Genomic DNA, 27,730 nt, shown 5'->3' with positions numbered 1-27,730 from the left:
TGTGCGCCACCACTGCCCGGCTAGATACACATTTTTAAATTTTGTTTATTTTATGCTTGTGAGTGGTTTGTCTACATATATGTATGTGCACCATGTCAGTGCCCACGGAGCCCAGAAGGGGCATCAGATGCCAAGGACCTGAACTTATGGATGGTTGTGAGCCAGCATGGGGGAGCTGGGAACTGAACCCAGATTCTCTGGAAGAGTAGCCAGTGCTCTAACCACTGAGCATCTCTCCAGCCCATGACTTTGTGTATTAAACTCTGCTTGTATAGAGGCCCGCAGGTAAGCAGCTATCTGCCTTGCACCAGCCTGTGCATGTGGATGAAGATAGTGAAGGGTAGGACACGAGAGAGCAATAAACTATGCGTGGGAGCCAATGCGGCCAGCTCTTCCCAGTCATACCGCTGAGTATCGTCACCGCGGGAATATTTACCTCATGGGAATTAGTAAATGCTATGATGATTTCTACCTGGAGACCCCAACAACTCCAGGCACATGCCTCCGTTTATCCCAAAATGTAAGATTAATTAACATTCGGAATAATGTCAGACATTGTGGCTTTGAATTGCTACTCAAGAAATGTATGAAGAACAGCTTTTGGAGTTTTATGAAATGTCTCCGGTATTTACTTGGGAATGTTCCTGAGAGTCGATGTTAAGTAGAAAAACAGTACGTGGTGATTACAACGCGACTCAGTGACGAATTCCAAAGCACATTTTGCTTAGTAACCCATCAGCTTCAAGCAATCTCCAGATAGGTTTGATCCATCCCCAGGTTTTATTTCTACAACAAACAAAATTTAGTGGTTTCTGGTTAATCACATTAATGAGCTAACGTCCAACGCTGCGCATGGGTTAGCGCGCTCTGGGTTAATGCGCATGCTCGGTGTCTCAGGGGTGGCGTGGAGGGCGGAGACAAACGAGCACTCAGGATAGGCTTTGCTTTGCCAAAATGAAAACAAGATGAAAAAGCATAAAGTCTCCTTAATGGATTGGATGAAGCTAGCCTGGAAATTTGTCTCACCAATGGGCTACTGTGTGCTCCTAACCCGTTCCCATTCTTCTCAGCTCAGTTACCGTAGTCGAGAAGGAAACATCCCTGGGCACTCACTGGAACCTGGTCCTCAGAAAGGTGGTCACATACATGTCCATTTTAGCACCTGAGTTTCTGCGTGTAGTTTTTGTGCAGTTAAATTCCCCTGCCTCTGCCTCGGCACTTCCACGGAGCCACAGTGCCCTCGGGAGAGGAAGCCGGGACCCCTCGGCTGCCTTAGGACGATATTTGGCCTGCTTCTTCTTTGCTGTAGTGCAGCATTCTGAGCCATCTCTTCCTCCTGGCTGTCTTCCTCACCCCCTCCGCACACCTTGGACAGTTTCCACTAACATGGCCCCCATCCGTGCACTTGATCTGAACTTTGCCGGGTCTGGCTGTGAGGACGCCATGGTGACCTTTGGGGTCTTCAAGCATCCGCCTGTGCTTGGCCACCCCGGCTCCCAGCACAAGGCCATCTGATGTTCTTATCGCCCTACACTGAGTTTTCGCCACCGTAATACTGTCTGTTTTACATCCCTCCACATTCCCCAACATCCTGTTGTCCTTTCCTACCTACCTGGTCTTTAAAGGAAAATTCGAGAGCTGTATTTACATTTCTTCCCTTTTCTCTCGTGTCAGGAACCATCACAAGGCAGACTCTATAGCCCAGACCCAAAATTGATTCAAAACAAATATTTTTGGTGTTTAAAATTTATGCGACCTTGTAAACATCCCAGACTATTCACAGACTTCACATCGACCCTCTCCAAACAAATATATGCCCTGCCAGTACTGTTAAGCCGTTTCTATGTAGCTTTTAGTCTGGGTTATTTCCTCAAGCCAGGAATTATTTCTTATACTTTTATTTCTGACAGGACAATTTCTAGTGTCTTTGTGTTCTGCTGTCATTTTTAAATCCTATTGCATTATAGAAAAAGTGTGAGATCTTGTGGCTTCTCCTTATTAAGCAATAACCAATACAGGACTGTGGGATGTCAATATTCAGGCCCAGAACGTCATACTGCATTTACTGCCCGGTACTTGATTTTTATAGTTCTCAGTTTGCTTTCTAGATTTACCTACATGACATGGTCTATCTGACAGATTGGCTTTTAACCGCTGTTAGGACTTTATTTGTGAACGTCCCAAAATTGATTCTCTCATTCCCTTGGACAGACATTTTGGCTAGTTTCATTCCACTTCTCTTAACTACAAACCACGATCTTTTAGACAAATCTGCGCATTTCTCCTTCTCTAAAGGGGTGTGAGTTTTCTCCAGGATGGATTCCTAAAATTGCAGTCACTTGATTAGAGGTTTTAAGATATTTTGCCTTGACAGTGTCCCCAGAGTACAGCTCAGTGGTGACAATGTATAGACTCCCATCGGTAGCTGCTAGGATTTTTCTCACGTCACCGCCAACCTTGACAATTTCTCTTTTGCATTTGCGGTTTGCATGGTTGTGCACCATGACCTTGTTTTGCACATCCGAGAAGACACAAGAATCTTCAGCCTGAAGAACCCGAATCCTGGGCGGAACAAGCACATATAATCTGTACTTAGTGACATCACAGCCAGCATTTGGAATGTCAGTGACAGAGAGGAAAAACCTTGTTAAAAAATAACAGAAAGTGAAAAAGAATCTTACCTCGGAGAGTCGAGACAGTTGACAGAGATATCTCGCTGGCAGTTATAGAGGGAGGTGATGGAATGGCATCGTCCACATGCTGAGGGGAGAGAAAAAACATCAGAACTAAATGGGGCTGTTCCTCCCCTGGTTCTCCTGGCGGTTGGACCCCTGCGTTCCCGTTGGCCTCCTACATCCTTCAGAAGCAGGTACCCCGCTCTCATGAAGAGGAGGACATATCTGTGAAGGGAGGCACACACCCGAGCTCTGGTCACACACTTGGCCCTGAGGATAGGGAGGGCAGAGAGGGGCAAGACCCATGGAACGCCACACCCCTGAAACCAGCTCAACCAACAACTCCGGTCAGTAAGCTGGAAGGGCCCCCTCTCCCGCCCTGCGGATGTAGCTTGTTTGTGTCTGACTCATGTATCTAGCTTCCAGAGACGAAGCCTATTCTAAGATAAAAACAGAAGAAGAGGTGCCAAAAAGGACTCAGAAAATAAGAGAAAAATCGTGCGGCTTAAGCAGTTTTGGATAAAGCTGGCAAATGGTGCAGAGGATAAAGGTGCTTTCTACCTCATCTGCCAGCCGCAGTTTGATATTGGGTCCCATGTGGTAGAAGGAGAGAACTGGCTCCCAAAAGTTATCCTCAGACCTATACACTTGGGCATACACACGAATGCACACACATGTACATACACACACATGCATGCACACACACATGCACACACACACATGCATGCACGCACAAGCACACACACACACCAGCACACACACATGCATACAACAAGTTCCAGCTAGGTACACACTTTCAGTTTACTGACTGGAGTTGTAGGCATGCTAGAGGACAGATGTGGTGGTAACTCAACCACTGTGAGAAATAAAAGACAGGCAGCCACCAAAGGACAGTAGACCACAGCACTGCTCCTCCGGGGTCGAGTCTGGTAGACCCACTGACCAGCAACTGTCCCACCCAGGAAATAGAGGGGCTCAGCTTCTCTGTGTACATTCCCACCTCAAGCACAGAAACTGCACAGACATCCACTCCCTTGTCTTGCACATGTACGATCTATTGATTGAGCTGAAAGACAACACAGTCCACTGAAATCACAGAACTGCAGGGCTGGGTGTTTTCTGGAAGGTTCTCTGTGTTCTGAACAGGTGAATGACTCAAAAGCCACAGGCAGAGCTGTTGGCAGGACACCACTGGTTAGTGTCCGCGGTAGGGAAAAGCCTGGATCTACCACCTTTGAAGTCACGTTTACTTCCCAGAGCATCCCAGCTGCCCCCAGATAGTCTTGTAAAAGCTAGTCACCATCTACATACACTCAACCTTTAGATCTTAAGTTCTTTCTTGGTCTACACAACATCTCTGTAGAATGGGCAAGGCAGGTATCACCCGTTTGCTTCTGTCAGGAAAGGGATGATTAAAAGATGTGTTCAAAGTCCGGCCATTTCTATCCTGGTTTCATTTCTGCTGATGTGATAACATGTCTTGATGTTAAAAATAAAAAGAAACAATAAAAACCTTAGGGGAGGGGACTAGAGAGATGGCTCAGTGGTTAAGAACACTGGCTGCTCTTCCAGAGGTCCTGAGTTCACTTCCCCACAACGACATGATGGCTCACAACCATCTGTAATGGGATCCAATACCCTCTCTGCCATGTTTGAAGATAGTGATAGTGTACTCACATACATAAAATAAACAAATTGGAAAAAGAAACCTTGGAGAGAAAATGTTTCTCTTAGCTCACAATTCTCACTGCAGGAGCTGGAGACAGAAAGTCACACTGCAAGCCCAGTCAGGAACAGACAGAAGTGACTGTGTGCACGCTTAGTGCTCATCCAGCTTGCTCTACTCTGATAGCTTCCAAAAACCCAAATCCAGGAATGATGCCAGCCACTTTCAGGTTGGGTCTTCCCTTTTCAATTAAGAAAATCAAAGCACATTCCCGCTGACATGCCCACAGCCCAATCTGATCTAGACAACCCCTCACTGAGACTCTCTTGGGTCAAGCTTACAATCGTCAATATATTTAAATTATCATTTTATCAACCAATATGGGCACCATTTACCAGTGACACAGAAGTGAGTCGACTTGGGTCTGAACTTGAGGGTCAATGCTTCTATTTTTTTTTTCTTTTCAGTATCGTATGACGGTGTTTAGCACTCTCGGTTCCATGACAGATGGGCTCCTATAAACTATGAGTGGAAGCAGAAATTGCTTCACCCCTAAAGGGCTTTAAATCAGGGACTGACATCTTGAGAGAAAATGAATTGTATATTTATGAATATATTTATGAATACATATTTACACAAACATGACTTTGGTTTTACTCATTTGCAAGGACTGCTCTGGGCTAAACAAGCTAGCTACAACCTTCCCTGCATGAGAGAGTCACTCAGTGAGAGTCTCCTATAGTGTCCTTGTTCCTCTGGGGGCTTAAGCCTCCTGAGAAGCATTGTAGGAGGATGAAGGTACAGGAAAGGTGTCTTTCGTTTTCACAGAGACCTGAGTTTGGCCAGTCAGAACTGGGGAGGGGGCGTGCAATGAAGTGAACGGCCAGATATTTAGCCGCCTTTCTGTCCCCAGGACCTACACAGGAGGAGACTGACACCCTCAAGTTCTCCTCTGACCTCCACAAGTGCACATGGCATGTGCACACACCATAAATAAACAAATCATTTTTTAAAAAGAAAATGCAAATTCATTCAAATATGGGGGGCAGGGATCAGGACACTTCACAGAGGTGATTTGGAGTGACTTCTTTGGAACCCTGCCCTCTGACTTCATCTGTCCTGTGCTCGCTACCACCCCAGCGTGAACTGGCTGCCTTGTGTCCTATATAAAGTAAACAAGGGTTCAGGCAAGAGCTACCCCACACCTCACCACTGAATGTGAAAATTCACTTAATCTACAATTCTCCCTCCCCCTTTCCCCATCCAGTGAGAAGCCCCCTCAAGTGATCAATATGTCTCCCTCCTTTTGTCCCCAAGCTCCCTGCCCACCACCTAGGTTCTTAGCTCCATCAGTTAATTGCCATGTGGCTCTTCATCAGACATCCTGCTGTCCCTGTCCCAAGAGCATTGCATTACAATCAACAGCTCCCGAGCTAACAACCTGATGGGACCCATCCTCTGCTTCCTTGGAGGCCAGGCTAAGCTGAGGGTGTTACATTTACATTCATGGATTCCCCATCCTCACTTCCATTTCCTGCCAAGGTCACAAGCAATTCCCAGTGAGCTGCAATCGACGCCTCTGAGTCCTCAAAAGGATCCAAACTTTTTGAAAATTATTTTTAAAACTATTCTTAAAAGCAAATAAACATTCTTTCAGTCAGCAAGTATTTATTGAGTTCTTGTTAGTGCCAGATAACTGGAGACAGGATAAATCAGTGGGGCCGCCGTGGGATTTACATTAGGCAAAGCATTGGGGCGAGAATTAAACAAATAAGTGAGCAGATGATCCTGGAAGACAATGATGGAGTCTGGTGACCGTGGAGGAATCTCTGAGAAGATATCTGCGCTCAGGGCACCTGTGTAGGAGCCGTAGGCCAGAGCGTGACAGGCTCTGAGGAGCATGCACACAGCCCCATGGTGAATGAAGCACCCCATTAGCAGCTCACACGTACAAGAGAGGGAACAGGAGGAAGAAATGGTGAGGTCTTCCTGGGTGGGGAAAGGCTTCTAAGTCCTGGCTAGGATGCACCCATCCTCGAAGAACCATGAGTCTGGTACTCTCTTGTTTCCTTTTTCCCCATTTCCATGTGGATGTGTGGTGTGTGGTGTGGTGTGGTGTGGTGTGTGTGTGTGTGTGTGTGTGTGTGTGTGTGTGTGTGCAAGTGTATGTGCACAAGCATACAGGGGTGCATGTGCATGGAGTCCCTGAGTTTGACATTGGGAGTCAGTCCTATATCTTCTACCATAGTCACTGAGGAAGGGTTTCCCAGTCAGTCCCAAAGCTCACTGATATGGCCACTCTTGCTTGCTCTGGGATCTCCTGTCACCAGCTTCTCAGTTTGGATTTAGAGGTACGTTGTCAGGCCTACCCAGCATTCGTGTGGGTCATGGGGATTTGAACTCTAGCTCTCATGCTTGCAAGGCAAGAATTTTTTAACCACTGAGTCAGGCCCTGAGCCTGGTTTCCTTGTGAATAGAGACATGGCCTCCTTCCCGTCCACTGGCCTCCTAAGGAGAAAAGTGTTAGGAGGGGTGAGGAGTGACAAGGTTTGTGTGTGTGTGTGTGCGTGTGCGTGTGCGTGCGTGCGTGCGTGCGTGTGTGTGGTATATGTGTGTGTGTATGTATCTGTGTAGTGTGTATGTGTTTGTGTGTGTCTCTCTCTATCTCTCTTTCTCTATTCTTTGTGTTTATAACTTACCAAAGTTTGGGCTCAAAGCAAGCTGAAGTTGTGGGGCCGACCCAGATGGAGCCTGACTAGAGATGGATCTATCCAACTCCTCTCCTTCCACCCTCCGCCCCCGCCCATCTGGGCTGACTAGGGAAAAGAGGCCCAAGCCGATCACCATGTGCCCCCTGCTGAGAAGGCTTTGGGACTCTGAAGTGTTGCATGTACCGTTGTGGCCTTTTCATGACGACCTCCTGCAGTTCATGACGACCTCCTGCAGTTGAGGCCTTTGGGGGACAAGAATGAACCTGGGACTTGGAAGGGCCTCTAGCATTTGCACTTGGGCAAGAAAACTGAGAGCTGGCACATATTCTCCCCAAGCTACTCCCAAGGCCAACACCCACACAGCAGTCCACACGAGTACAAGGCAGTACGAGGCGCTTCCATCTGGCCCAATCTCTGTCCCCACAGCAAGTGTACAGATGGGTACAAGCAAGTGCCACGCCATGGGGGAGGGCTGGCTCCTGTGGTCTAGAACAAAAAGAGCCCATGCTCGGGCTCATTCTTCCCCGGGAGTCTGGAGGCTACGGACTGTGGAGGCAGACCAGAGCGAGGAGACGGAAACTCAGCCCCGCGCTACTCCACCTCCACAGTGAGCACAGACCCCTTCATCCCGTGGAAGGCCTCCTACTCAGGGATGGGATCTTGGACTGATAACTCTCTAACACACGCACACATCACACGCGCACGCGTACGCGCACGCGCAAACACACACACGCACACACACACGCACTTTGCCTTCCTTTCCAGAAGGCCAAGTTCCCTTCCTGTTTTCCTTCACCTCTCCTTGCCACAGACATAGCCGCGGAGGGCCAGCCAGGGGAAGCACTGGAGCATCAGGCCTCTCAGGAATTTGAGGGGTTTTGATTTGGAGACAGAAACGCTCCTGGCACTCTTTCTAGACCTATACAAGTGCGCATGGGGACTTGTCCAGGATGCTGCGAGGGAAGTGATTGGGAGGGTTGGGGGACAGGGCTGAAGCCATATGACCTTCCTAAATGATATCATTTGAAAGCAGTCAGAGCTGCGCCGGGCGCCTGTGCAGGTGACAAGCTCAAAGGCAAGGCTTTAGAGGGTGGTTCTCCCCAGACTGGGGCAGGAACTGATTCTCTCAAAGCCCTGTGTGAGGCTGGAGACTGGGCCCGCGGAGGGGGAGGAAGGAGGATGCCTCCATTTCCTCTGTTTCTGACACAAGTTACCTACAGTTCACATGGGAATTTAGCGCGATCCCCTACTTATCGGAACATCGCCGCATTTAAGGATCATACAACAACTTAGTATCTTACAATTCCATGGCCCTTCACCAGACTCGACTCTGGCTCTGAGTACTGCTGGCTAAGAGGTGAATGGGAAGCAAATGGTGTGCGAGCAAGAGAGGCCGGACAGAGAGCCAGGAAGAGAAAAAAAAGTATCAAGAGTCATGTTTGCTGACCAGATGCAGGGAGGGAGGGGAGAGGAAGAAGGAGGAATGTGTGTGGATTAGCTCTGCAATCACCTTTGCCAAAGACCCTGAGGAAGCGTGCACCTGCCAGAGAGAAAGGGGCTCCAGATGAAACCAAAAGACCCGTTCCCTGAGCTCTGGAGCACAAGAGATCCTTCCAGGACTCCGTGGCTAGAGTACGACACGAAGAGCCCCCTTCTCACCTCCAGGAAGGCTGCCCTAAGGCTCCCACACCATGGGGACTGAGGGCATCTGTGGTTGTTACATCAGCAGGCGTCCACTCCTGCATCATACTTGAGGTCAGATAATTCGTCTGAGAGCAGATGGGTTGCGGGAAGCAGTGAGTCCACAGGCAGAGGCTGTCCATTCACAAGAAGTCCCTTCTCGGTCACTTCTTCCTTGGGGTTGACCTGCTCCTCCTCCTCAATCTGATTTATAGAGAGAAAAAGAAAGATTTATGAATTGGTAGGTGGTGTCCACTTCCTGCAGAGCACTTAGAACAACAGTGACTTCACGGGCATTTTAAAAAGATGTGTTTACTCTGTGTGTGTGTGTGTGTGTGTGTGTGTGTGTGTGTGTGTGTGTGTGTCTGTGTCTGTGTGTGTCTGTGTGTCTGTGTGTGTCTGTGTGTCTGTGTGTGTCTGTGTGTCTGTGTGTGTCTATGTGCACCATGTGCATGCAGTTCTCACAGGTTCCAGAAGAGGGCGCTAAAACTAAAGTTATAGAGTTGTAAGCCACCATGTAGGTGCTGGGAACTGAACTCAGGTCCTACAAGAGCAAGAAGGGCTTTTAACTGCTGAGCTCTGAGTGAACCACTTGAGATGATTTTTTTGTTTTGTTTTGTTTTTTTGTTTTGTTTTTTCTCCTTAGAAATCCAGCTTTCTCAACTCTTTTAATCTCTGGGCAAAACTGATATGTTGATTTCTTTTTTTCCTGAACTGAGCATAGGAAAGGAGATATATATATATATATATCCCTGTTTCCATGCATAATAATATTTGGTTTTCTGGCTACTGGTGGTAAGGGACCCAGAAGAACACAAAGCTAGCATAAGTATATCCTGCTCTTAGAACAGAAACAAAAACATTTTATTACTTGTGACAAGGACCTGAGGCTCTGCAGGTCACATGCCATCCACAGTCAGGCAGCAGAGAGGTAAGCGCTGGTGTTCAGCTCACTTTCTCTTGCTCTTTATTGTCAACTTGCCTGGATTTAGGGTCACCAAGGAAACACATCTCTGTGTTTGTGGACAAGTTCGCAGAAAGGTTTAAGTGAGCGGAGAAGACTCGGCTGGAATGTGAGGGACAACAGACCCTGGTCTCAGGGCCAGGGACTGAATAGGAAGGAGAAAGCTAGCTGAGCACCAGCGGTCACCTCTCTGCTGCCTGACTGCGGGTGCCATATCACCTGCCACCTCAGGTTCTTGCCACCACTCTTTGCTCACCATGGTGGCCTGTGTCCCTTCAAACTGTGAGTCAAAATGATCCTTCCAGGACTGGAGAGATGGCTCAGTGGTTAGGGACACCTACTGCTCTTCCAGAGGTCCTGAGTTCAATTCCCAACAGCCACATGGTGTCTCACAACCATCTGTAATAGAATCTGATTCCCTCGTCTGGTATGCATAAAAACAGAGCTCCTGTATACATTAAACAGAATGAGCCTTCCTAACGTGTTTGCCCAGATAGCCCGTCACATCAGTGAGAGCAGTGACTGATACCGCAGACTTAAATGCAACCGTGCGCACATCTGTATATATGAACTCTTATAAAATCCTGACCAGGTTGACATGTCTCTAATTTGTTAGGGAATGAACTACATTTAAAAAGATAAGCAATATTTAGTAAATGTATTACTAATAGGTGGGCCCAGACACGCACTGGTTACAAGTTTATCAAAAAGTGTGGACTCAAACCCGATGCTGAAGCCGTCCACCTTCTGCTGAGTCAGACTGTGAGGTAAATTGTTTGGTCCCATTCAGCCATCAACATCAGTCAAGCCCTGAGCTGAGTGTAAGCTAGAGAGATGGGTGTGAGATTGCCTGAGCCTTATTTACGCACAGTCCTGGGAGGAAGACAAACAGGTCTATAAATCCGTGCCCAGCAGAGGGCAGCACCTGCTCAGAAAGAAATGTGGGGTCAGCTAGCACAGTTTAGGGAGCAGAACTCCCTAAACTGAGGATAATGGCAACTCCTTAGATGCAAGAGAAGAAGGTTTGGCTTCCAGGAGATATCAAACACCATTGTCCTAACCAAACAGGAGGGTTGAAGGATGGAAGCCCACGAGGGTCAATCATCTGTAATCCACCCTGATCTCACTCTTTGAAAGTAGCTTTGAAAGTTTGAAGTTACAAAGATTTCCCACCTAGGAGATCGGAAGAAACGAACAGCCTAGGACTGTGTGAGGCTGGAGAAGCAAGCGCCCTAAATCCACTCACAGAAGATCACTGTGGGAGCGTAGGCTCCCTCCAAGAACAGGCTGGCTCGACCTGCACAGCAGAGTTGGATTTATCACATAAATTGAATCCAAGGACTCCAGTGCGTATTTCTCATGGAACACCAGGGTGATGTTCATCTAACATCTAACGGTTGGCAGTCGCTGCCATAGAGATGCTAGCAGCCACTGGAGCTTCTGTGAGTCTTCTAAAACACATCTGGGGCCATCCTCTAGCTTGACAATAAAGCCTGAAGACACTAAGCCATATCTCAAGACGTGCTTTTAGCAAGATAGCAATTCAAAACATACACACATAGGTAAACGGGTTGAAACAGAAAACGCACAACTGTCTGTACTGAAAGACATGAGTATGATGTCTAAAATCCCAGACTCCACCCACAAAAAGCTAGAGTAAGTTAAATCACCATAGATAAAATCAACGTACTAAAGTAAATTATCCTTTTGGTTTTACCAGTCATAGGAACAGTGGACATTGAAGTTGAGAAAAGGTACTTTTTAGTTACGTGGCCTCATTTCTCCGGGCTGTGGAGCTGATCTCTTACGGTAGCAGCTCCACAATCTTAGAATCCTGGCATCAAATCCCAAATCTTAAAGACACCGGAAGTAATAAACCCAGAGGGACATGCCATGACCACCTCCCATCAAAAGAGAGATGCTTCTGCCCTCCACTGGGATGCTGAAAACCAAGCCCATTCATTTCTAAGACAGATATTCTCCGGTCCAGGAAGAGGGCCTTTTCTAAGGAGTTATTATTGATCCAAAAAAAAGACCTTTGTCTGAACCGTTTGATTCGTCAACACACTACCTGAGGAACAGCGTCAGATCTGACTTCGGGCAGCTTCTGAAAACCTTTTTAACCCTTTCTAAATGTCTGACTAGCTGCCCTGATTAAACTGCTCCCATTAATGTGCCTCCTACGCCTCTGATTTGAAATAGTCAGATCAATAAACGAAATAAACGATGCAGTGGTAAAATATCTATTCTAGTATATTACCTTAGGACCTCTGAGATTCTGAGAAGGGAGCTTGTGTATTGGGTGGGACTCGGGGTGCATGAGAGGTGCAGGCTGGTAGGAAGCTGGTCCTACGTTCCCAGGGACATAGGGCACAGCCAGCGGAAACACCTTAGCTGATACCCAAAGAGTGACTGAGAGAACGTCCAGTTACAGCTTGAACCTAACCACCCAGAGGCATCGCTTAGCTTCCTATGAAGGACTGCCTCTTCTGTACAAAATGAATATCCTCAGCCCCCTCCATTTTCTGGGCACTTCTGTATGTCAGAAGTTAGCCAGCTGAGCCAGCTTTTTTACTCCAGTCCCTTGGAGGGACTTAGTGATCAGTCAGCCTGGATACACCTCTCTAAGGTACTGAGGTCTAGTGAGCAGCAGCCAGTTAGTTCCTTGGCTGGGTAAATCAATTGTTCTTGCATCTTTGCTGTCTGAAAGAACCATGCGTGAGATTCTCACGGGGGTTCTCTAAAGCTGCGCAGGGGCTGAGTGGCAGAGTGAAAAGGATGTGAACCAGTGCTCGCTGTGGACCCACTACACAGATCTACCTCCGAGGAGTAAAATGCTGCCTACTCTGTGTGCGGGGCAGGGAATAGAAGTTTCTATCTTTCCCTCAGTTTCTCTGTGGACCTAAAACTGAACCAAAAAATAAAGTCTATAAAGAAGAAGAGGGGGGGAGACAGAGGGGGGAAGGAGGGAGAGGAGGAGGAAGAGAAAGAAGAGGAAGTCACCACCAAGCATTGCAGTTCACACCTTTAATCCAAGCATTTGGGAATTTAAAGCAGTAAGATTTTTATAAGTTTGAAGTCAACCTTAGATACGGAGTAAGATCTGGGCTAGCCTGAACTACAGTGTGAGTCTCTGTCTCAAAAAGAAGAAAGGAAACTGGTCTACCCGAGGTAGAGCAGATGGGTAAGTTCCTCTCTGGCCATCCTTCTCCAGTTTGCTCACTCCAACCTAATTTTCTCTGTGAAGCCTCAGGTTCCCACGGCAGAGCTGGAAAGTTCCCAGTTGGGGCTCCCATGGGCATAAACACCCTGAGCATGGCAGTACTGGAGTGATTACAGTACATCAGGGCCAGCTTGTCTCTTTTTGGTACTCAGAAATCACAAATTATTTTCCTCTCCCCAGTACAGCATATGAACCTTATTATCTATAAAGCAGTAGAGTTTGCTGAGTGGCTGTATGAGCAAACAGATATCTGATGAGATGCGTCAGGAGGGTCAGCAAATCGAGCATCGGGTCCTCCCATCACACATGCACAGATACAACTCATCAGTTACCACTATGTCTCTCTGAGGCACAAGGTGGTTAAGGAGGCTCATACACTCAGCCTGCCACTGTGGCCAATACTATGCTGGTAAATTAGTGACTTCCAGTCCTATGGATTGGCACAGACACAGCCATCTAAAGTGAGGACCGGTAACATCTGGAAAAACAGAAGCCACGCCAGGTCTTTCAAACAGAGGGGGTTTAATGCAGGGAGTGGATTACACAGGCTTGGTACTGTGGACAGATCCCCCATGTTAGTACTTGCAGAGAGCAGCTACTGACCTTAGGCTAGAGGGGACAAAAGGCAAGAGATGGTGTTACCAGAACCTAGGAGCTCTGGTGGGAGACCCCCCGCGGCTGGTGCCTGGCCCTCTGAGGGGGCTGCTGCGTGCTGGCTGCTTAGACTTCTGAGGGGGCTTCTGCTTGGCTGGTGGTGGTCGGACCTCTGGGCGGGGACGCGGCTGGCGCTCAGTCCTTGAAGGGGACCTTGGCTTGGCTGGCCTCGGTGGGGACCTTGGCTTGGCTGGCATCAGAGGGGACTTTGGCTTGGCTGGCGGCGCTCTGACCACCACTGGGGACGCAGCTGGCTGGTGCTTGGGCCTCTGAGGGGACGTGGCACGGCGGCTGGTGCAGAGAGGGCCAAAAGAAGCTGGAGGCTGCAGCCTGGGCTCTCCACCGTCGCTTAAGGGATGCTGGCAGGAACTGGAAACAGCAGGAAGGCCCGGCCCTCCCTCCCACCTTCTGCTCGCCCTCCAGAACCTTCCTAACAGGGAGCTGACAGTCATGGATGGAGCAAAGGGAATGTGGTGTAGACCTGGCCCAGAGCCCGCACTCACCTAGTCTTCTGGCAGGCACAGCAGATCCAGTCCTCCTCCTTCTTCTGGTAAAAGCAACCGCTCTTGCAGATGCTGTACTTGCGGTCCACGATCTCACGCTTGGAGTTGAGGAAGGTGAAGGGTGGGCAGCAGTGGATGCTGAAGTGCTCGGAGAACTTCTGGTTCTTGGAGAGCCTGGGGCCCTCCTTGGCCATTTTCTGACTCATCTCACTGGAAACCATTGATGAAGAAGGGGAGGGGAGGGGAGACACAAAACAGCATGTGAGGGAGGAACCCTTCTGCTCAGCGTCCACAGGTGACACTGCTCTGCAGAACAAAGGTGCAGAGCTTGGTTCTCTCTCTCTCTCTCTCTCTCTCTCTCTCTCTCTCTCTCTCTCTCTCTCTCTGTGTGTGTGTGTGTGTGTGTGTGTGTGTGTGTGTGTTATGCATGGTTTTATGACAAGAGCCATGTGGGAACGGCTATGGCAAGTAAGTGAGTTTCCTGGAGATGACCCACCGTTTTGCATGGCTGCAGTGGGTGCACTCTGAGAGGCAAGATCCAAAGAGACTTGATCCTAGGATTGCTTCTCGCTGCTGACCTGCCTTTCCTGCCTCTGTTACATAGCCTAATGATTTCTGTGTATCAGCCCACCCTATTGGGCAGATCTTCTACAGAACCAATATGAAGATGAACTTTCATGAAATAGTGCAGTTTAAACAAATTGATGACTTCATAATTCCTGATAGTGATTTTATAGAACTCCTGAATTAAGAAAAGTAAATCCATGCCCCCTATAGAATAAAAGCTGCAAATAGAGCCTTCATGTGTCACAGGCTAATTCCACTAGGAAAATAAAACAGGGTTGGAACAAATTTTTGATCAAGGAAACATTCCTTCTAGTTAGGAATGAGGCCACTGTCTCAGTAACTAAAGATCATACATTGGGAATGGACAAATTATTGTAGGTGCAAGGACAGAAAATAAATGATTGACTAGTTAATCTATACAAGACTTCAAAACAATAAGGCACAAGGCAGATGATTTGTCTCTTGACAAAACCTTGCTATCTTGTGACATAAAAACTGTTGCTTTAGCCAGGCGTGGTAGCCTTTAATCCCAGCCTGGTCTACAAAGTGAGTTCCAGGACAGCCAAGGCTATACAGAGAAACCCTGTCTCGAAAAGAAAAAAAAAAAAAAAACAACAAAAATCTATTGCTTTTAACTTATAATGAACTTATGGAGCTAGAAAATAGATAATGCTTATTCAGGCACTAGTCTAATGGAAAGAATGTAAATGATTCTGCTATAACTCCTTAAACCTTATTAACCTATTACATGAACTATTGCTTTAAACTTGCTATGAACATGTGAATGTAAAAATGTTTAGAAAACCATGTGAACAATTATACTGCTGTAATGGTTCTAACTGATAGTTGCTATGAGGTCATCTTTTGTTTCAAAAGATATAAAAACTAAGAACAAAAATGAAGTGGCAAGGGGCTGGAGAAATGGCTCAGGTTAAGAGCACTGACTGCTCTTCCAGAGGTTCTGAGTTCAATTCCCATAACCATGTGGTGGCTCACAACCATCTGTAATGGGATCCAATGCCCTCTTCTGCTGTGTTTGAAGACAGCAACAGTGTATTCACATAAAACAAATAAATAATCATTTTTAAAATAAGTAAATAACGTGGTGATATAACCCTTTTCTGTTTCATCCAGTTTGTGTGCCTAATTTTTTTTTCTTTCTTTCCTTCCTCTCTGCCTCAAAAATAACGGACTCTGAGACACTTGCCTGACCAGCAAGCCGCCCCTGAGTTAAAGAGTAAAGAGCCCAAGTAACCAAGTTTCTTTTCTTAACACCCTGTTGTTATCAGCAGGAGTTAACTGCCAGAAGCCATCACCTTTTGGCCTCAGACCATCGAGAAAGAATTAAAGAGCCAGAAGTCACAGCTTTTGATCGCTGCTGATACCACACCTCGATGCTTTCCGAGGTTTACCCTGGATGACGAGCTAGCTTCCTGCAGTTTTACACAAGTGGGGTGGGTGCACATGCGTGTGTGAGTGAGCATGTGTGTAGAAACCCAAGGCTGACACTCTCTCCCTCTTTATTCACTGAGGCAGGATCACTCAGTCAAACCCAGAACTTGCAGGTGATGGCTGGTGATCAAGACAGCTTGATCTGGGATCTCCTGCCTCTGCCTTCCAGAGATGGAATTATAAGGTGCCTCCACATCCACCTGTCATTAATATGGGTTCTGGGGGCTTGAACTCTGGTCCCTGTCTTATGAACCAAGCACCTGAACTTCTGAGCATCTCCCAGCCTCTTCTGGGGACCACACTGAGGTATACATGGACTTTTTCTCTTCACCAGTGAGCTCTTTGCTGTCATGGCTGTGTTTTGCTTTTCCCAGCCCAGCAATTCCCAGGTGGACTTACTGTGGGCTCTGGCTTATGTTTGACTAGGAGGCATCCCGTGTTAATGTTCCTGCAAAGCACAACTCCAGCTGTACACCACAAAAGTCAATGTCAGCTTTTCAGCTTCACTTCCTTTCCAATATGGGTGAGCTTTTGAGTTTATCAATAGTTTTTTTTATCTATTGTCAATATCCAAATGAATAAACTATTTTGTTAAGTTGATGTGTCATTTCAACGCATCAGATATGAAGAACAACCATATGTTCAACTCTTTGAAATAGGCCTAGTGTCTGTTAGTATTTGTTAGAGTTCCATATTTGATTTAAAAAGAAAAAAACATTTCATGTTTCTACAAACAGTTTGCAATTATCTAGTGTTCTAATTAGCCTCAACTGTCAACTGCCAACTTGACACAGGCTAGATAGAGTCCCTAAGAAGGGAATCTCAACTGATGGATTGCCCTGATCAGATTGCCTGTGGCATGTCTGGGGTGGTGGTGGGGGGGGCTGGTTGTTGACTGATGCTATATAGGAAAGCCACTGTGGGTAGCACCATTCCCTAGGCACATGCTCCTGGGCTATGTGAGAAAACTAGCCAAGCGTGAGCTTGAGAGGGAGCCATAAATCAGCAATCCTCTGTGGTGTCTGCTTCATGCTTGCGCTCTTTCCATGGCTTCCTTCAATGATGGACTGCGACTTAGAAACTGAATATAAACCTTCCCTTCCCTTAAGTTGCTTTTGGTCAGAACGTTTTATCATGGCAAGAGAAGGAAATTATTGTACACTGTAAAGCTTTTTTGTTCTCATTATGTGCACCAACTGTAATCATGATTTATTTCTGGGTGTGACAGTTATTGTGAATCATGGCTCAGACCCACAGAGACAATGAACCCAACTCAATCTACCTGTCCCTAGCTCCCAAGAAATAGGATTATTTCCAACTTTTGGACCTCACCACATAGCTTCTGCTTGTTCCCTTCCTGCCCAACAACTGCACAGCTCACCCACCCCACCCCACCCTCAAGGAGACCCTGCTCAAAAGGAAGGCTCTTTGCGGAGTCTTTCCTTCCCTGTGGCCTGACTTCCAATCTAATTTAAAGAAGATTTAAAGACAGATGAAGTGTGCAAACACCCAGAGAGATGAAGTATTAGGGGTAAAATAACTGGAAAAAAATATATATTCACAACAGCAACAAAATCCTGAAATACCCAGAAATAAAGAGAAAACTAAAATGTCAAAATTTCTATGGGAGAAATTTGGAGCTGCATAGATGATAAAAGGAAAAGACTGTAATCGAAAAGATCTACGCCATAAAGAAACAAGGCTTTCTGGAAGTCGTGAATGCAATGCGCTTCTTACTACATCAGCAAAGATCTTAAACAAAGAGCTTCGGTCTGAACCGACGGAGCGGACGAGACGCTCTGGTAGTGCAAAAGCCATGCAGCACTCACAACGGAGCAAACGCCCAGAAATCACAGAGTGGAAAATCCCAAATCCCAGAATGGAGAACTGGAAGGAGCGTACAAAGTCCCGCCCCCATACAAGAGGCTGTTTGCGATTGGTGGCTGCTAGAGAGGGTAGCAGGAAGTGGCGTTGGGTACATCGAGCATGCTCAGAGCAGACCTCACGCTCAGAGCAGCTGGCCCACACAAACTAGAGTCTATGTTTCTGGTGGGTGCAGGAAGGAGTTGCGAGAAGTGAAGGAATATTATCGAAATAAATTGTGTGAACTTCCCAAAAATAAATAAATAAAAACATTAAAAGTGAAAGGAAAAATGTTTTAAAGTCTAAAAGCAGTAACAACTGATTTCATACCACATATGGAAACACATTCCTGAGAGCCAGAGTTTAAAATAATCTGACATGCTATAATGCCAATACTCAGGCCAGGAAAGCATGGGGTCAGAAATTTAAGGTCATCCTTGGCTATATAACAAGTTCAGTCCAGCTCAGTCCACATAAGACCCTATATTCACAACAAATTAATTAAAAAAAATTAACATAAAGAAGTGTAGCAATGGCCTGAAGTTAGGCAAATGGAACCTCAGAGTAGGAAACTAGAATTCAAAAACAGATATGCACATACACAAGAAAACACAATGCCTATCAAAGGTGTACTAAATGCACGTCAGGAGAAGGTTCTTCATGAAGAAAGCTTGTGTGTGTAATTAGTATGAGTTGACGTTAGTAAAACAATCAAAACCTACTCCACATCAAAAGACACTATATCTATGATCAAAAGAAGCAATACCAGAATAATACAACATATATAAAATATAAAAAAAAATTTCTTTTTAAATTTTTTACGTGGATGTTTTGCCTGCACATATGTACATGCCTAGTTCCTGGAGAGGCCAGGAGAGGGCATCCGATTACAGAGACTTGTGACCCACAATATGGACACACTAGGAATCAAACTGGAGCCCTACAGTAGAACAGCGGATGCTCTTAACTACCATCTCTCCCGCCTGGAAACTCTCCAGTTTTTGTCTGTCTAGTAGGTGAAGGGGTTTGTGATACAAGTTAGGCAAAGTTAAATTAAATTTCAGAACAGTTTAAATTTGAAAACCCTGCAAGTATAATGTACTGTATCAACCCATGAAAGGAAAGATGTAGCCAGTGGTGTATTGAGGAAGAGTCCACTGGGGATGGAATGATGGCTCAGCAGGTAAAATGCCTCTCACTGTATAGCCTGAGGACCATAGCTCGATCCCAGAGCCCACAGAGCTGGCAAGAGCGACCAGTGCTACAGCAAAGCAGGAAATGGAGACTGGAGAGTCCCGGGAGGCTCTGGGCCAGCTAGCCTGAGGTACACAGCAGAGAAGAAGAAAGAGACACTGTCTCAAGTGGGTGGGATGGAGGACTGCCACCTGAGGTTGCCCTCAGACCCCACGTTTGCCCACACTCACACATATCATACATACACAAATTAATTATTAATAAATTAGTTAAATTGGAAAGGAATTTCTCAGTGAAACTCAGTATCCACTCATGGCCAACCTCTTGCTGTAGTGGGAATAGAATGTGGTGTCCTAAAAACATGGATCCTAATTCAGGCTCCTGAGGAAGGGCTGTCACCCAGCATTGTTTGAAATCCTGTACAAAATGTTTTAATTTAAAAACTGGGCTGGGGAGTTAGCTCAGCCAGAAAAGTACTCGCCTTGTGAGCTGAAGACCTAAGGCTAATCCCCTAGGACCCACATTTTTAAAAGATAAATAAATAAATAACAACCAGTGTAGGGATGTGTCTGTAATCCCAGCAGTGGGGTCCCCTAGGACTTGCCCTAACAATGAATTCCAGGCAATCAGGAAAGATTCTGCCACAAATATCAATGTGAACACTGTCCTGAGAAAAGAGATTCAAGGTTGGGTTCAGGTCTCCACAACCGCACACCCCCACAGTCATGCACATATGCACACACATAGGCACACACATGCCCACATGAACATGTACACATAACATACATACCAAAAATATTCTGAGGCTGTCAAGACTCTACAAACAAACATTAGAGATAGGAAGAGAGAAAGAGAAAGACAGAGAAAGTCCAACAAGATTCCTGACATGGACTAGAGAGATAGCTCAGGGGTTAAGAGCATGGCCACCCTTCCAGAGGACCCAGGTTTGATTCCCAGGACCCACATGGCAGCTCACAGTCATCTCTTGGTAACTCCAGCTCTGTGGCACTTAGTAGCCTCTTCTGACCTCTGCAGGAACCAGGCATGTCCGTGGTGCATAAGACATACATGCCCACAAAATGCCCATACACATAAAAATAATAAGTAAATAAATAAACAAACAAATAAATAACTTGATTCCTAATGTAGGTCAATATACAAAATCCAAACATTTACAATTCAAGGATATAATATATACAATAAAAGAAGCAATTCACACTGACCATAAGACCACTGAACATCTACAGGTAGAAATACATCAGACGAATTAAATAACAACCGCAAGAAACGTACATAACCAGGGATGAAGAGATGGCTCAGCGATTAAAGACAAAGGACCAGGGTTCAATTCCCAGCACCCACTTCAGGCAGCTTACAACATGTAACTCCAATGTCAATGAGCACAACACTGTTCTCCAGTTTCCACAGGTACCAGACATGCACACAGTACACACACACACAGTACCAGACACGCACACAGTACCAGACATGCACACAGTACACACACACATGCAAGTACTAACACAGACACACAAAATACATTTTAGAAAGTTTTAATCTACAAAACTTCTGAAAACTTAAAAAGAAGTCTTTAATACCATAGTATGCTTAATGCCACTGTGTACATCTAAACGGATAAGGTAACTCTGATCCATATCAGATTTGCATGCAGCTGACAAGGCTATCCCATAGTTCTGGTGAAAGCATGAAGACCCAAGGACAACCAAGATAGTTTTCAATGTGAGATCCATGTCCTTTCAAATATTAGCACTCACTATGAACTACACCAAAACATAGACCCCACACACAGACACACACTGAATAAGAAATCCATATCACACAGAATGCCAACAGTCACTATGAAGCACATTGACAGCATATTAGCTTAGGGAAAGATGATAGATCTGTCAAACAGGGTTGAGAGATCAGTAGCAGATCCACATATGTATAGTGGAATGATGTATAGCAGAGGGAAATTTTTAAATGATCAATGATTGGCGTGGCGGTTAGTTTTAGTCACCAATTTAACTAGAACACCAGGGCGAGATCTTGATGAGGGATTTTCTAGATAGCGTTTGGCATCTGAGCTTGTCTGTGTCAGGATTATCTTGACTATGTTAAGCAATGTGGAAAGATCCACTCACTGTAGGATCATACGAATTAATATGGAAAGACGCCCACTGTAGGCAGCACCACTCCCTAGGCAGGACATCACAGACTGTATAAGAAATGAAAAGGAATCTGGCAATGGCAGTGCAGGTCTTTAATCCTGGGACTTGGGAAGCAGAGGCAGGGGGTCCTCTATGAGTTGGAGGCTAGCCTGGTCTACATAGAAAGTTCCAGGACAGCCAGAACTATATATAGTGAGACCCTATCTCAGAAAGGAGAGAGAGAGAAAGAGACAGAGACAGAGAGAGACAGAGACAGAGAGACAGAGAGAAGAAAATGGTAAAAATCAGCTGGGCAGAAGCAGGCATGAATTAATTCATTGCTCTGTGCTCTTGACTGTGAACATACTGTGACCAAATGTCCCACGCACCTGCCATTGTGACTTCCCCACTGTGATGGACTGTAACTTGGAATTTGGGGGCTAAAGTAAGTCATTTCCCCTCAATTCACTTTTTCCAGGGTGTTTTATCACAGCAACAGGAAATAAAACCAGGAAAGATGACTACTTAAGTAAAATCAAGGCAAGCATCCTAGTTTGCGGGTGACAACAAGCACCTGCTGTGACGCATGAGCCATGCAGAGGCAGGTGCTCCGTGTACTGAGTTCTTTTGTACTCATGATATCTCAAGCACTCCAGTTTGCAAATGAGAGATACAGATGTGATGGTGTGACTATGCTTGGTCTAGGGAGTGGCACTATTGGAGGTGTGGCCTTGTTAGAGTAGGTGTGTCACTGTGGGCATGGGCTTTAAGACCCTCCTCCTAACCACATGGGAGTCAGTCTTCTCCTAGCAACCTTCAGATGAAGATGTAGAACTCTCAGCCCCTCCTGCACCATGCCTGCCTGGACACTGCCATGCTTCCCACCATGATAGTGATAATGGACTGAACCTCTGACCCGGTAAGCCTGCCCCAATTAAATGTCATCCTTATAAGAGTTGACTTGATCATGGTGTCTGTTCACAGCACTAAAACCCTAAGACAACAGAGAAGTCACCTGAGGGCTAAGTAGGAAATGGGGTGTCAGGACCCCCATTTAGACTAGAATATGTTCATAGACTAGAATATGTTCTTAACTCTGACACAATATTCTTTCTAACACAGAAAACTGGAAAAAGAGGAGGAGAAAGGGGCAGAGAAGGAAGAAGAAGATAGATTATGAAGACTGCTGCTTCATGAGACAAAGAAATCACTGTAAGACGTTGTCACCCTAAGGAAGGCAGACACCCAAGCGGTGACTCCTGTATAAGGACACCTTCAAAGCAACCATGACTTATTTTCAGCTAAAACAACATGGTGCATGCAGATCGGGCCCAGAGGTGTTCCTGTCCATCCATTTAATTTTTTTATACTGTGTTCCATGATTTTAACATGAGTGTGCTTAAGAGGGTACTCCTTCACTCACAGTGTTCATGAATGTGTTCCTTAACTGAGCATGCTGCACAATGGCACCTCCCTGTATGGCTCTGCAGACTCCCTGAATAAAATCCCCATGCTTCCCTTGTTTAAGGACAGCGTGGCTTTGGAATTGACTCCAGAGCTTTCCTTGACTGTGTCTTCCTCCATTCTCCCATGCCTTGATTGTGCTTGTTATAGCAGTGTGCTCTCTGAGGTGTGAACCCATCAACTGCACTCTCTGAGGTGTGAACCCATCCACTGCACTCTCTGAGGTGTGAACCCATCCACTGCACTCTCTGAGATGTGAACCTGTCTACTGCACACACTCTGAGGTGTGAGGCTGTCCACTGCACTCTCTGAGGTGTGAACCTGTCCACTACACTCTCTGAGGTGTGAACCCGTCCACTGCACACTCTCTGAGGTGTGAACACATCCACTGCACTCTCTGAGATGTGAACCCGTCTACTGCACACACTCTGAGGTGTGAGGCTGTCCACTGCACTCTCTGAGGTGTGAACCTGTCCACTACACTCTCTGAGGTGTGAACCTGTCCACTGCACACTCTCTAAGATGTGAACCCACCACCTTGATTTATGTAATGACTTACAACTATAAGTTCAACATCCTGTTCTGATGTAGAAGAAAATGTTCTAATGTCAAAGTATCATAGTTTAATAATCAGGAATTTTAAATCAAAAATATTCTATTATGAGTACAAATTTTAAAAGAAGGCAAATCGTTGAGAAGGAATAGTCTTTTAAATATATTGTGTCTATTTATTTGGGGTGTGCACGTCCGTGTGTATGTGGAGGTCAGGGGTGTACACATCACTGTGTATGTGGAGGTCAGAGGACAATTTACCCGAGTTGGTTCTCTGCCTCCCAAGTACAAGCATCCCACAGACCACAGGCTCGGTCGGGCTACCAGCCTTGGTGACAAGCCCCTTCCCCCACTCATTCATGTTCCTTGCCCAGAGGGTAGTTATCTCCATATCGACTTGACTGTAGTACTCAAAGAAAAAGAAATAACAGCAAGTCATAACCCTCCTGATGGGCCCAGAGATAAGGAAAACGAGACATCAGCAAAGAGAAGAGTGGAGAGCCAATGAGAAGTGAAGGGCGGGTCACAGGACAGTGCAGGGGCGGGGCATGGGCAGTGCAGGGGAACAGTGCAGGGCAGTGCAGGGGAGGGACACTGGGCAGTGCAAGGGAAAGGTATGTGCTGAACACTGACTGCTGTTTACACTTATACCAGGAACTATCATAAGTTAGGGAGCCCTGGGCTGTCAAAGAACCCCTGTCTTCCTGCAAGGAAGGAGTGAGTGCAGGCACTGGTATCTATGGAGCCAGTGTCTCCACTGTGAAAACAAGGATCAACAGGGCAGAATAAATCCACCTGCTCCCTGAGAGACCATTAGCAGTTCCTAACCCTCGCTAATCTTCTCTTGGGCCAGAGACTAATGCTTTCCTCTGAGTATAGATTTACACAGTAAACACAACAGCTTCTGTGCTGATCAATCCACAGCTACAGAAACACAAAAGAGAAGGATATTGCCATTGGCTGATGACTAGTAATTCATGCCTGCTAGGGATTTTTCCCCCAGGGATGTGTCTCCTTTATGAGGAGTGTGCTACACATTAATACAATGAAATTGAGCAGTTGATCATTGGTGACAAGCCGGTGTCAGGTAACGAATAACACCATACAAATATTTACTTTGAATTAGGGAGCCTTTGTGCAGACAGCCACAAGATGCCAAAACCCAATAGGGATTTGGAGACTATGTGAGACGTGACAGAATAAGAGAGTTCCAGTATCCAGTGTCCTGGAGGCAGTCGTCCATTTGGGAATACAAAGCCATGTTGAATGACTTATTGTATCGCTTTGTTTTAGCCAACAAAGACAAATGAGCGTGGGCTGCTCCGCAGACGACTATCTCACAGGCTAAGCAAGAGTCCTTCTTGCTGAGCAATCCCTCTGCCTGGAGCATCTCTAAGGAGAGAAACATATATAACGCAAGACTGGCAACTCAAGCACATAGACAAATACACCAGGCACATGTTTAGGTGTGAAAACATTATTACTACAATGGAGCAAGACAAAAGTAGAAGAAGTATGGCAATCTAAACATTACATAAACAACACAACATTTCAAAACTAGAAGTATACATGTTATAGTCTATGGACCCAGGAATATTCTTAAAACTTATTTTTATTTTATGTGTATAAATGTTTTGCTTGTGTGTGTGTGTGTGTGTGTGTGTGTGTGTGTGTGTGTGTGTGCGTGTGTGCATGCAGTGCCTATGGAGGCTAGAAGAGAGTTTTAGATCTCCTAGAACTGGAATTATAGGTGGTTGTGAGCTGCCATGTGGGTGCTGAGAACCAAACCCAGGTCCTCTGCGAGATCAGCCAGTGCTCTTAAATGTCCAGCTGACTCTCCAGCCCCTGGACCCTGGAATCTTCCTGGGGACCTAAAGTGAGCAGGTAATCATGTCCTGGGTCCATGGTCAGCTGAGGCAGCTGAAGGCACCAGCTGGGTGTGTCTCTTAGTTCAACAAAATATGACTGGGGATAAAGTGTTTGAATGTGGTGACTAAGGCCGCATGGGTGGCTAAATGTGGAAAGAGAAGAGATGGTGTGATGGTTACTCTGGATTCAAAACCTCCTAGGAAACCTCACGGGCATGCCCAGCAGGGACATCCAATGAGGTTTAAGTAAGGAGAGGAGCTCCACCCTGTTTTGGGGTAGCAGCATCTCCTGGACTGGCAGCTCAAAATTAATAAAAAGAAGAAAGCAAGTTGAGCAGCAACAGTCATGTGTCTCTGTGCTTCCTGCTGCCGATGTGATGGGACCAGCTGTCTCAGGCTCCTGCTGCCTGCCATGCCTTCTCCGCTGTCATGGACTGACACTCGAACCATGAGCCGAAATAAACAATCTTTCCTTAAGTTGCTTTGGTCCGGTCTTGTGAAAAACAACTCTGCCTGAGCCTCGGGTTTTCAGGTTAAGTGAAGGAGTGGGAGGGAGTCTCAGGGCTGTGAGATCATGGGAGCCAGAGGCAAGGAGGGCTTCAAAAATAGTCACCTTGGATAACTCCAGGAGCAGCTTAGTAGAAGCACAGGAGTGACTGGTGACCACAGCAAGCGTTGTTCCTTGGAGTGGTTGAAACAGGAGCCACACCTGACAGATTGTTGAGGGAATTTCAACTATGGATTTGGACAGAGGAAAAATAAGCAGCAAGAGCCAGACACTGAAGAATGGAGGGACAGAGCGTGGGCCCTGGGAGAGTTCACAGAAACCTTTTAGGGGAGGTGCTCATGTTTGGCGGTTGTGGATCTGTTGTTTGTTTAGTTGGTGTGATGAAAGAGATGTGAATATGTAAATATGTAAATGTGTTTGTGGAAAGATGTACAGAGGGGAAGACACAAGCAGAAGAAAGTCAATAACGTTCCTGAGGGAAAAGGAGGCGCTAGAATACCAAACACAGGGGAAGGGGGAGGCTGAACGCCTGCCCTCTGCAGAAGGGGGAGACAGAGGGAGAGCAAAGCTTGGAGATTAAAAGCTCTTGAGGAGAATGGGGCTGGAAGAAGTTCTCGTCCACTTCCTTCCATGAAACAGGAAGACAAAGCATCAGCTGAGAAGAAAGAGAAAGATCTGAGGTAATTGGGTGAAGGGGATCTGGGAGCAGTGTGAACAGCGCTCTATCGAACCAGCAGCTCTCGGGGTCTAGAGGAAACCCTTGACCTTCAGCTTTGATATGGTAAAGTATGGACAAGGTCCACAATGTGGCAATGGACAAAGAAGAGAGAAGGGCTAATACACCGAGTGTTGGGTCCCTTGTTCATGTAACTTTCAGAAGTCGAGTTGATGGATGGAGTTGTGGTGGAAAGAAAGGGGAGACCTGCTTAAAACCCACTAGCAGAGAAGGGTGAGTGAGAGAGACCAGCTGCGGACCCCAGAGGGACAGCACAAGCTTCAAATGCTGGTTTAACTGGAGAGCAAAGGAATTATAAAGAGAAAGATGGCACTGGCCTCACTCTGGAGGGATGTGAAGCACGAAATAGCCCCACAGAGAGACAGACAGATGAGGCTAAGACAAAGACCCAGATGGTCCCCTGAATGAAGCTGGAGGGTCCGAGAGAGAAAGAGTCTTTTCATAGGAAGGCCACTGTGCATGGTACGAGGGGTTGTAAGCAGACAGATGGTGACTTGGGTCATGGTCTCTCCAACATAGAGTTTGTTTTCATAGTTCTATTTCAGGCTGAGAATACCAGGAGATAACTGACATGCTATAAGAAGTGTTTAAGCTGCTGGGCATGATGGCAGACACCTTTGATCCCAGCACCCAGGAGACAGAGGCAGGGGGATCTTTGTGAGTTTGAGGCCAGCCTGATCTACATAGTGAGTTCCAGGATAGAAAGAGTTTCATAGTGAGACCCCTTCTCAAAAGTTAAGGAAGGAAAGAAAGGAGGGAGGGAGGAAAGAGTAAGAGAGCTGAAAGTAGAGTGAAAGTTATTTCACTCAGTCTCCTGCTGGTTTTACATTCTTCTGTGAAGTTCTGAGTACTTGTAATCATTCATGCAACAACTTAGATGCAGATCCGTACCTGGGTTTTCATCCGTGCCGGTCTGGCAACCAGAACTCTGGTCTCCGCTTGTCTTGCTCTCATTTGATTCTTTGTTGCCCTAGAAGTGAGGTGGTAGCACGCAGACTGGTCAGTTGGTGAGTTAGCTACATGGTTGCAACTCAGCCAATTGTGTTTCACAAGGAAGCTCACTCTCACAGCCCTAAAATGAGTCTAGAAAGATGTTGTCTGCTAGTCTGGGGATGAGGAAGGACACACTGGTAATATTTTATGCTAATTTGTAAGTCATCTCATCACTACAGGGAAAAAAATGACACCCATCTCATTAATTTAAGTAACAGGGTCAGGGCTGGGAGACAGCTCAGTTAGTGAAGCTGCTATGCAGGCCTGCTGGCCTGAGTTTGGTCAGAGGCCTCGGTCAGGGAAGAAC

General features: G+C 46.3%; 1 protein-coding gene across 5 annotated transcripts in view; it reads right to left on the bottom strand.

Annotated features, from left to right (window-relative positions):
* Window positions 1–598: 598 nt before the first annotated feature.
* Window positions 599–27,730, bottom strand: part of Mobp (myelin-associated oligodendrocytic basic protein) — a 31,747-nt gene continuing 4,615 nt past the window's right edge. The window contains exons 2-7 of one of the 5 annotated variants that reach the window (NR_153959.1): window positions 27,322–27,400; window positions 14,077–14,286; window positions 13,523–13,864; window positions 8,712–8,936; window positions 2,682–2,760; window positions 599–2,562 (exon numbers count right to left, since the gene is read on the bottom strand). Coding sequence is in view for 2 of the 5 variants with exons in the window: in NM_001039365.3 (NP_001034454.1) it covers window positions 13,558–13,864; window positions 14,077–14,282 (513 nt within the window). In the remaining 3 variants the exon portion in view is untranslated. Of the gene's footprint in view, window positions 2,563–2,681; window positions 2,761–5,989; window positions 8,937–12,708; window positions 13,865–14,076; window positions 14,287–27,321; window positions 27,401–27,730 lie in introns of those variants that run through there. The other 4 variants (NR_153960.1, NR_153958.1, NM_008614.3 and 1 more) reach the window with 4 other exon arrangements.

The sequence above is a fragment of the Mus musculus genome, chromosome 9 (assembly GCF_000001635.26).
Source record: "Mus musculus strain C57BL/6J chromosome 9, GRCm38.p6 C57BL/6J".
In the NCBI taxonomy this organism is placed as follows: Eukaryota; Metazoa; Chordata; class Mammalia; order Rodentia; family Muridae; genus Mus; species Mus musculus.
The sequence above is the reverse complement of the archived record's forward strand: the minus strand, read 5'-3'. Positions and strand labels throughout refer to the sequence as shown.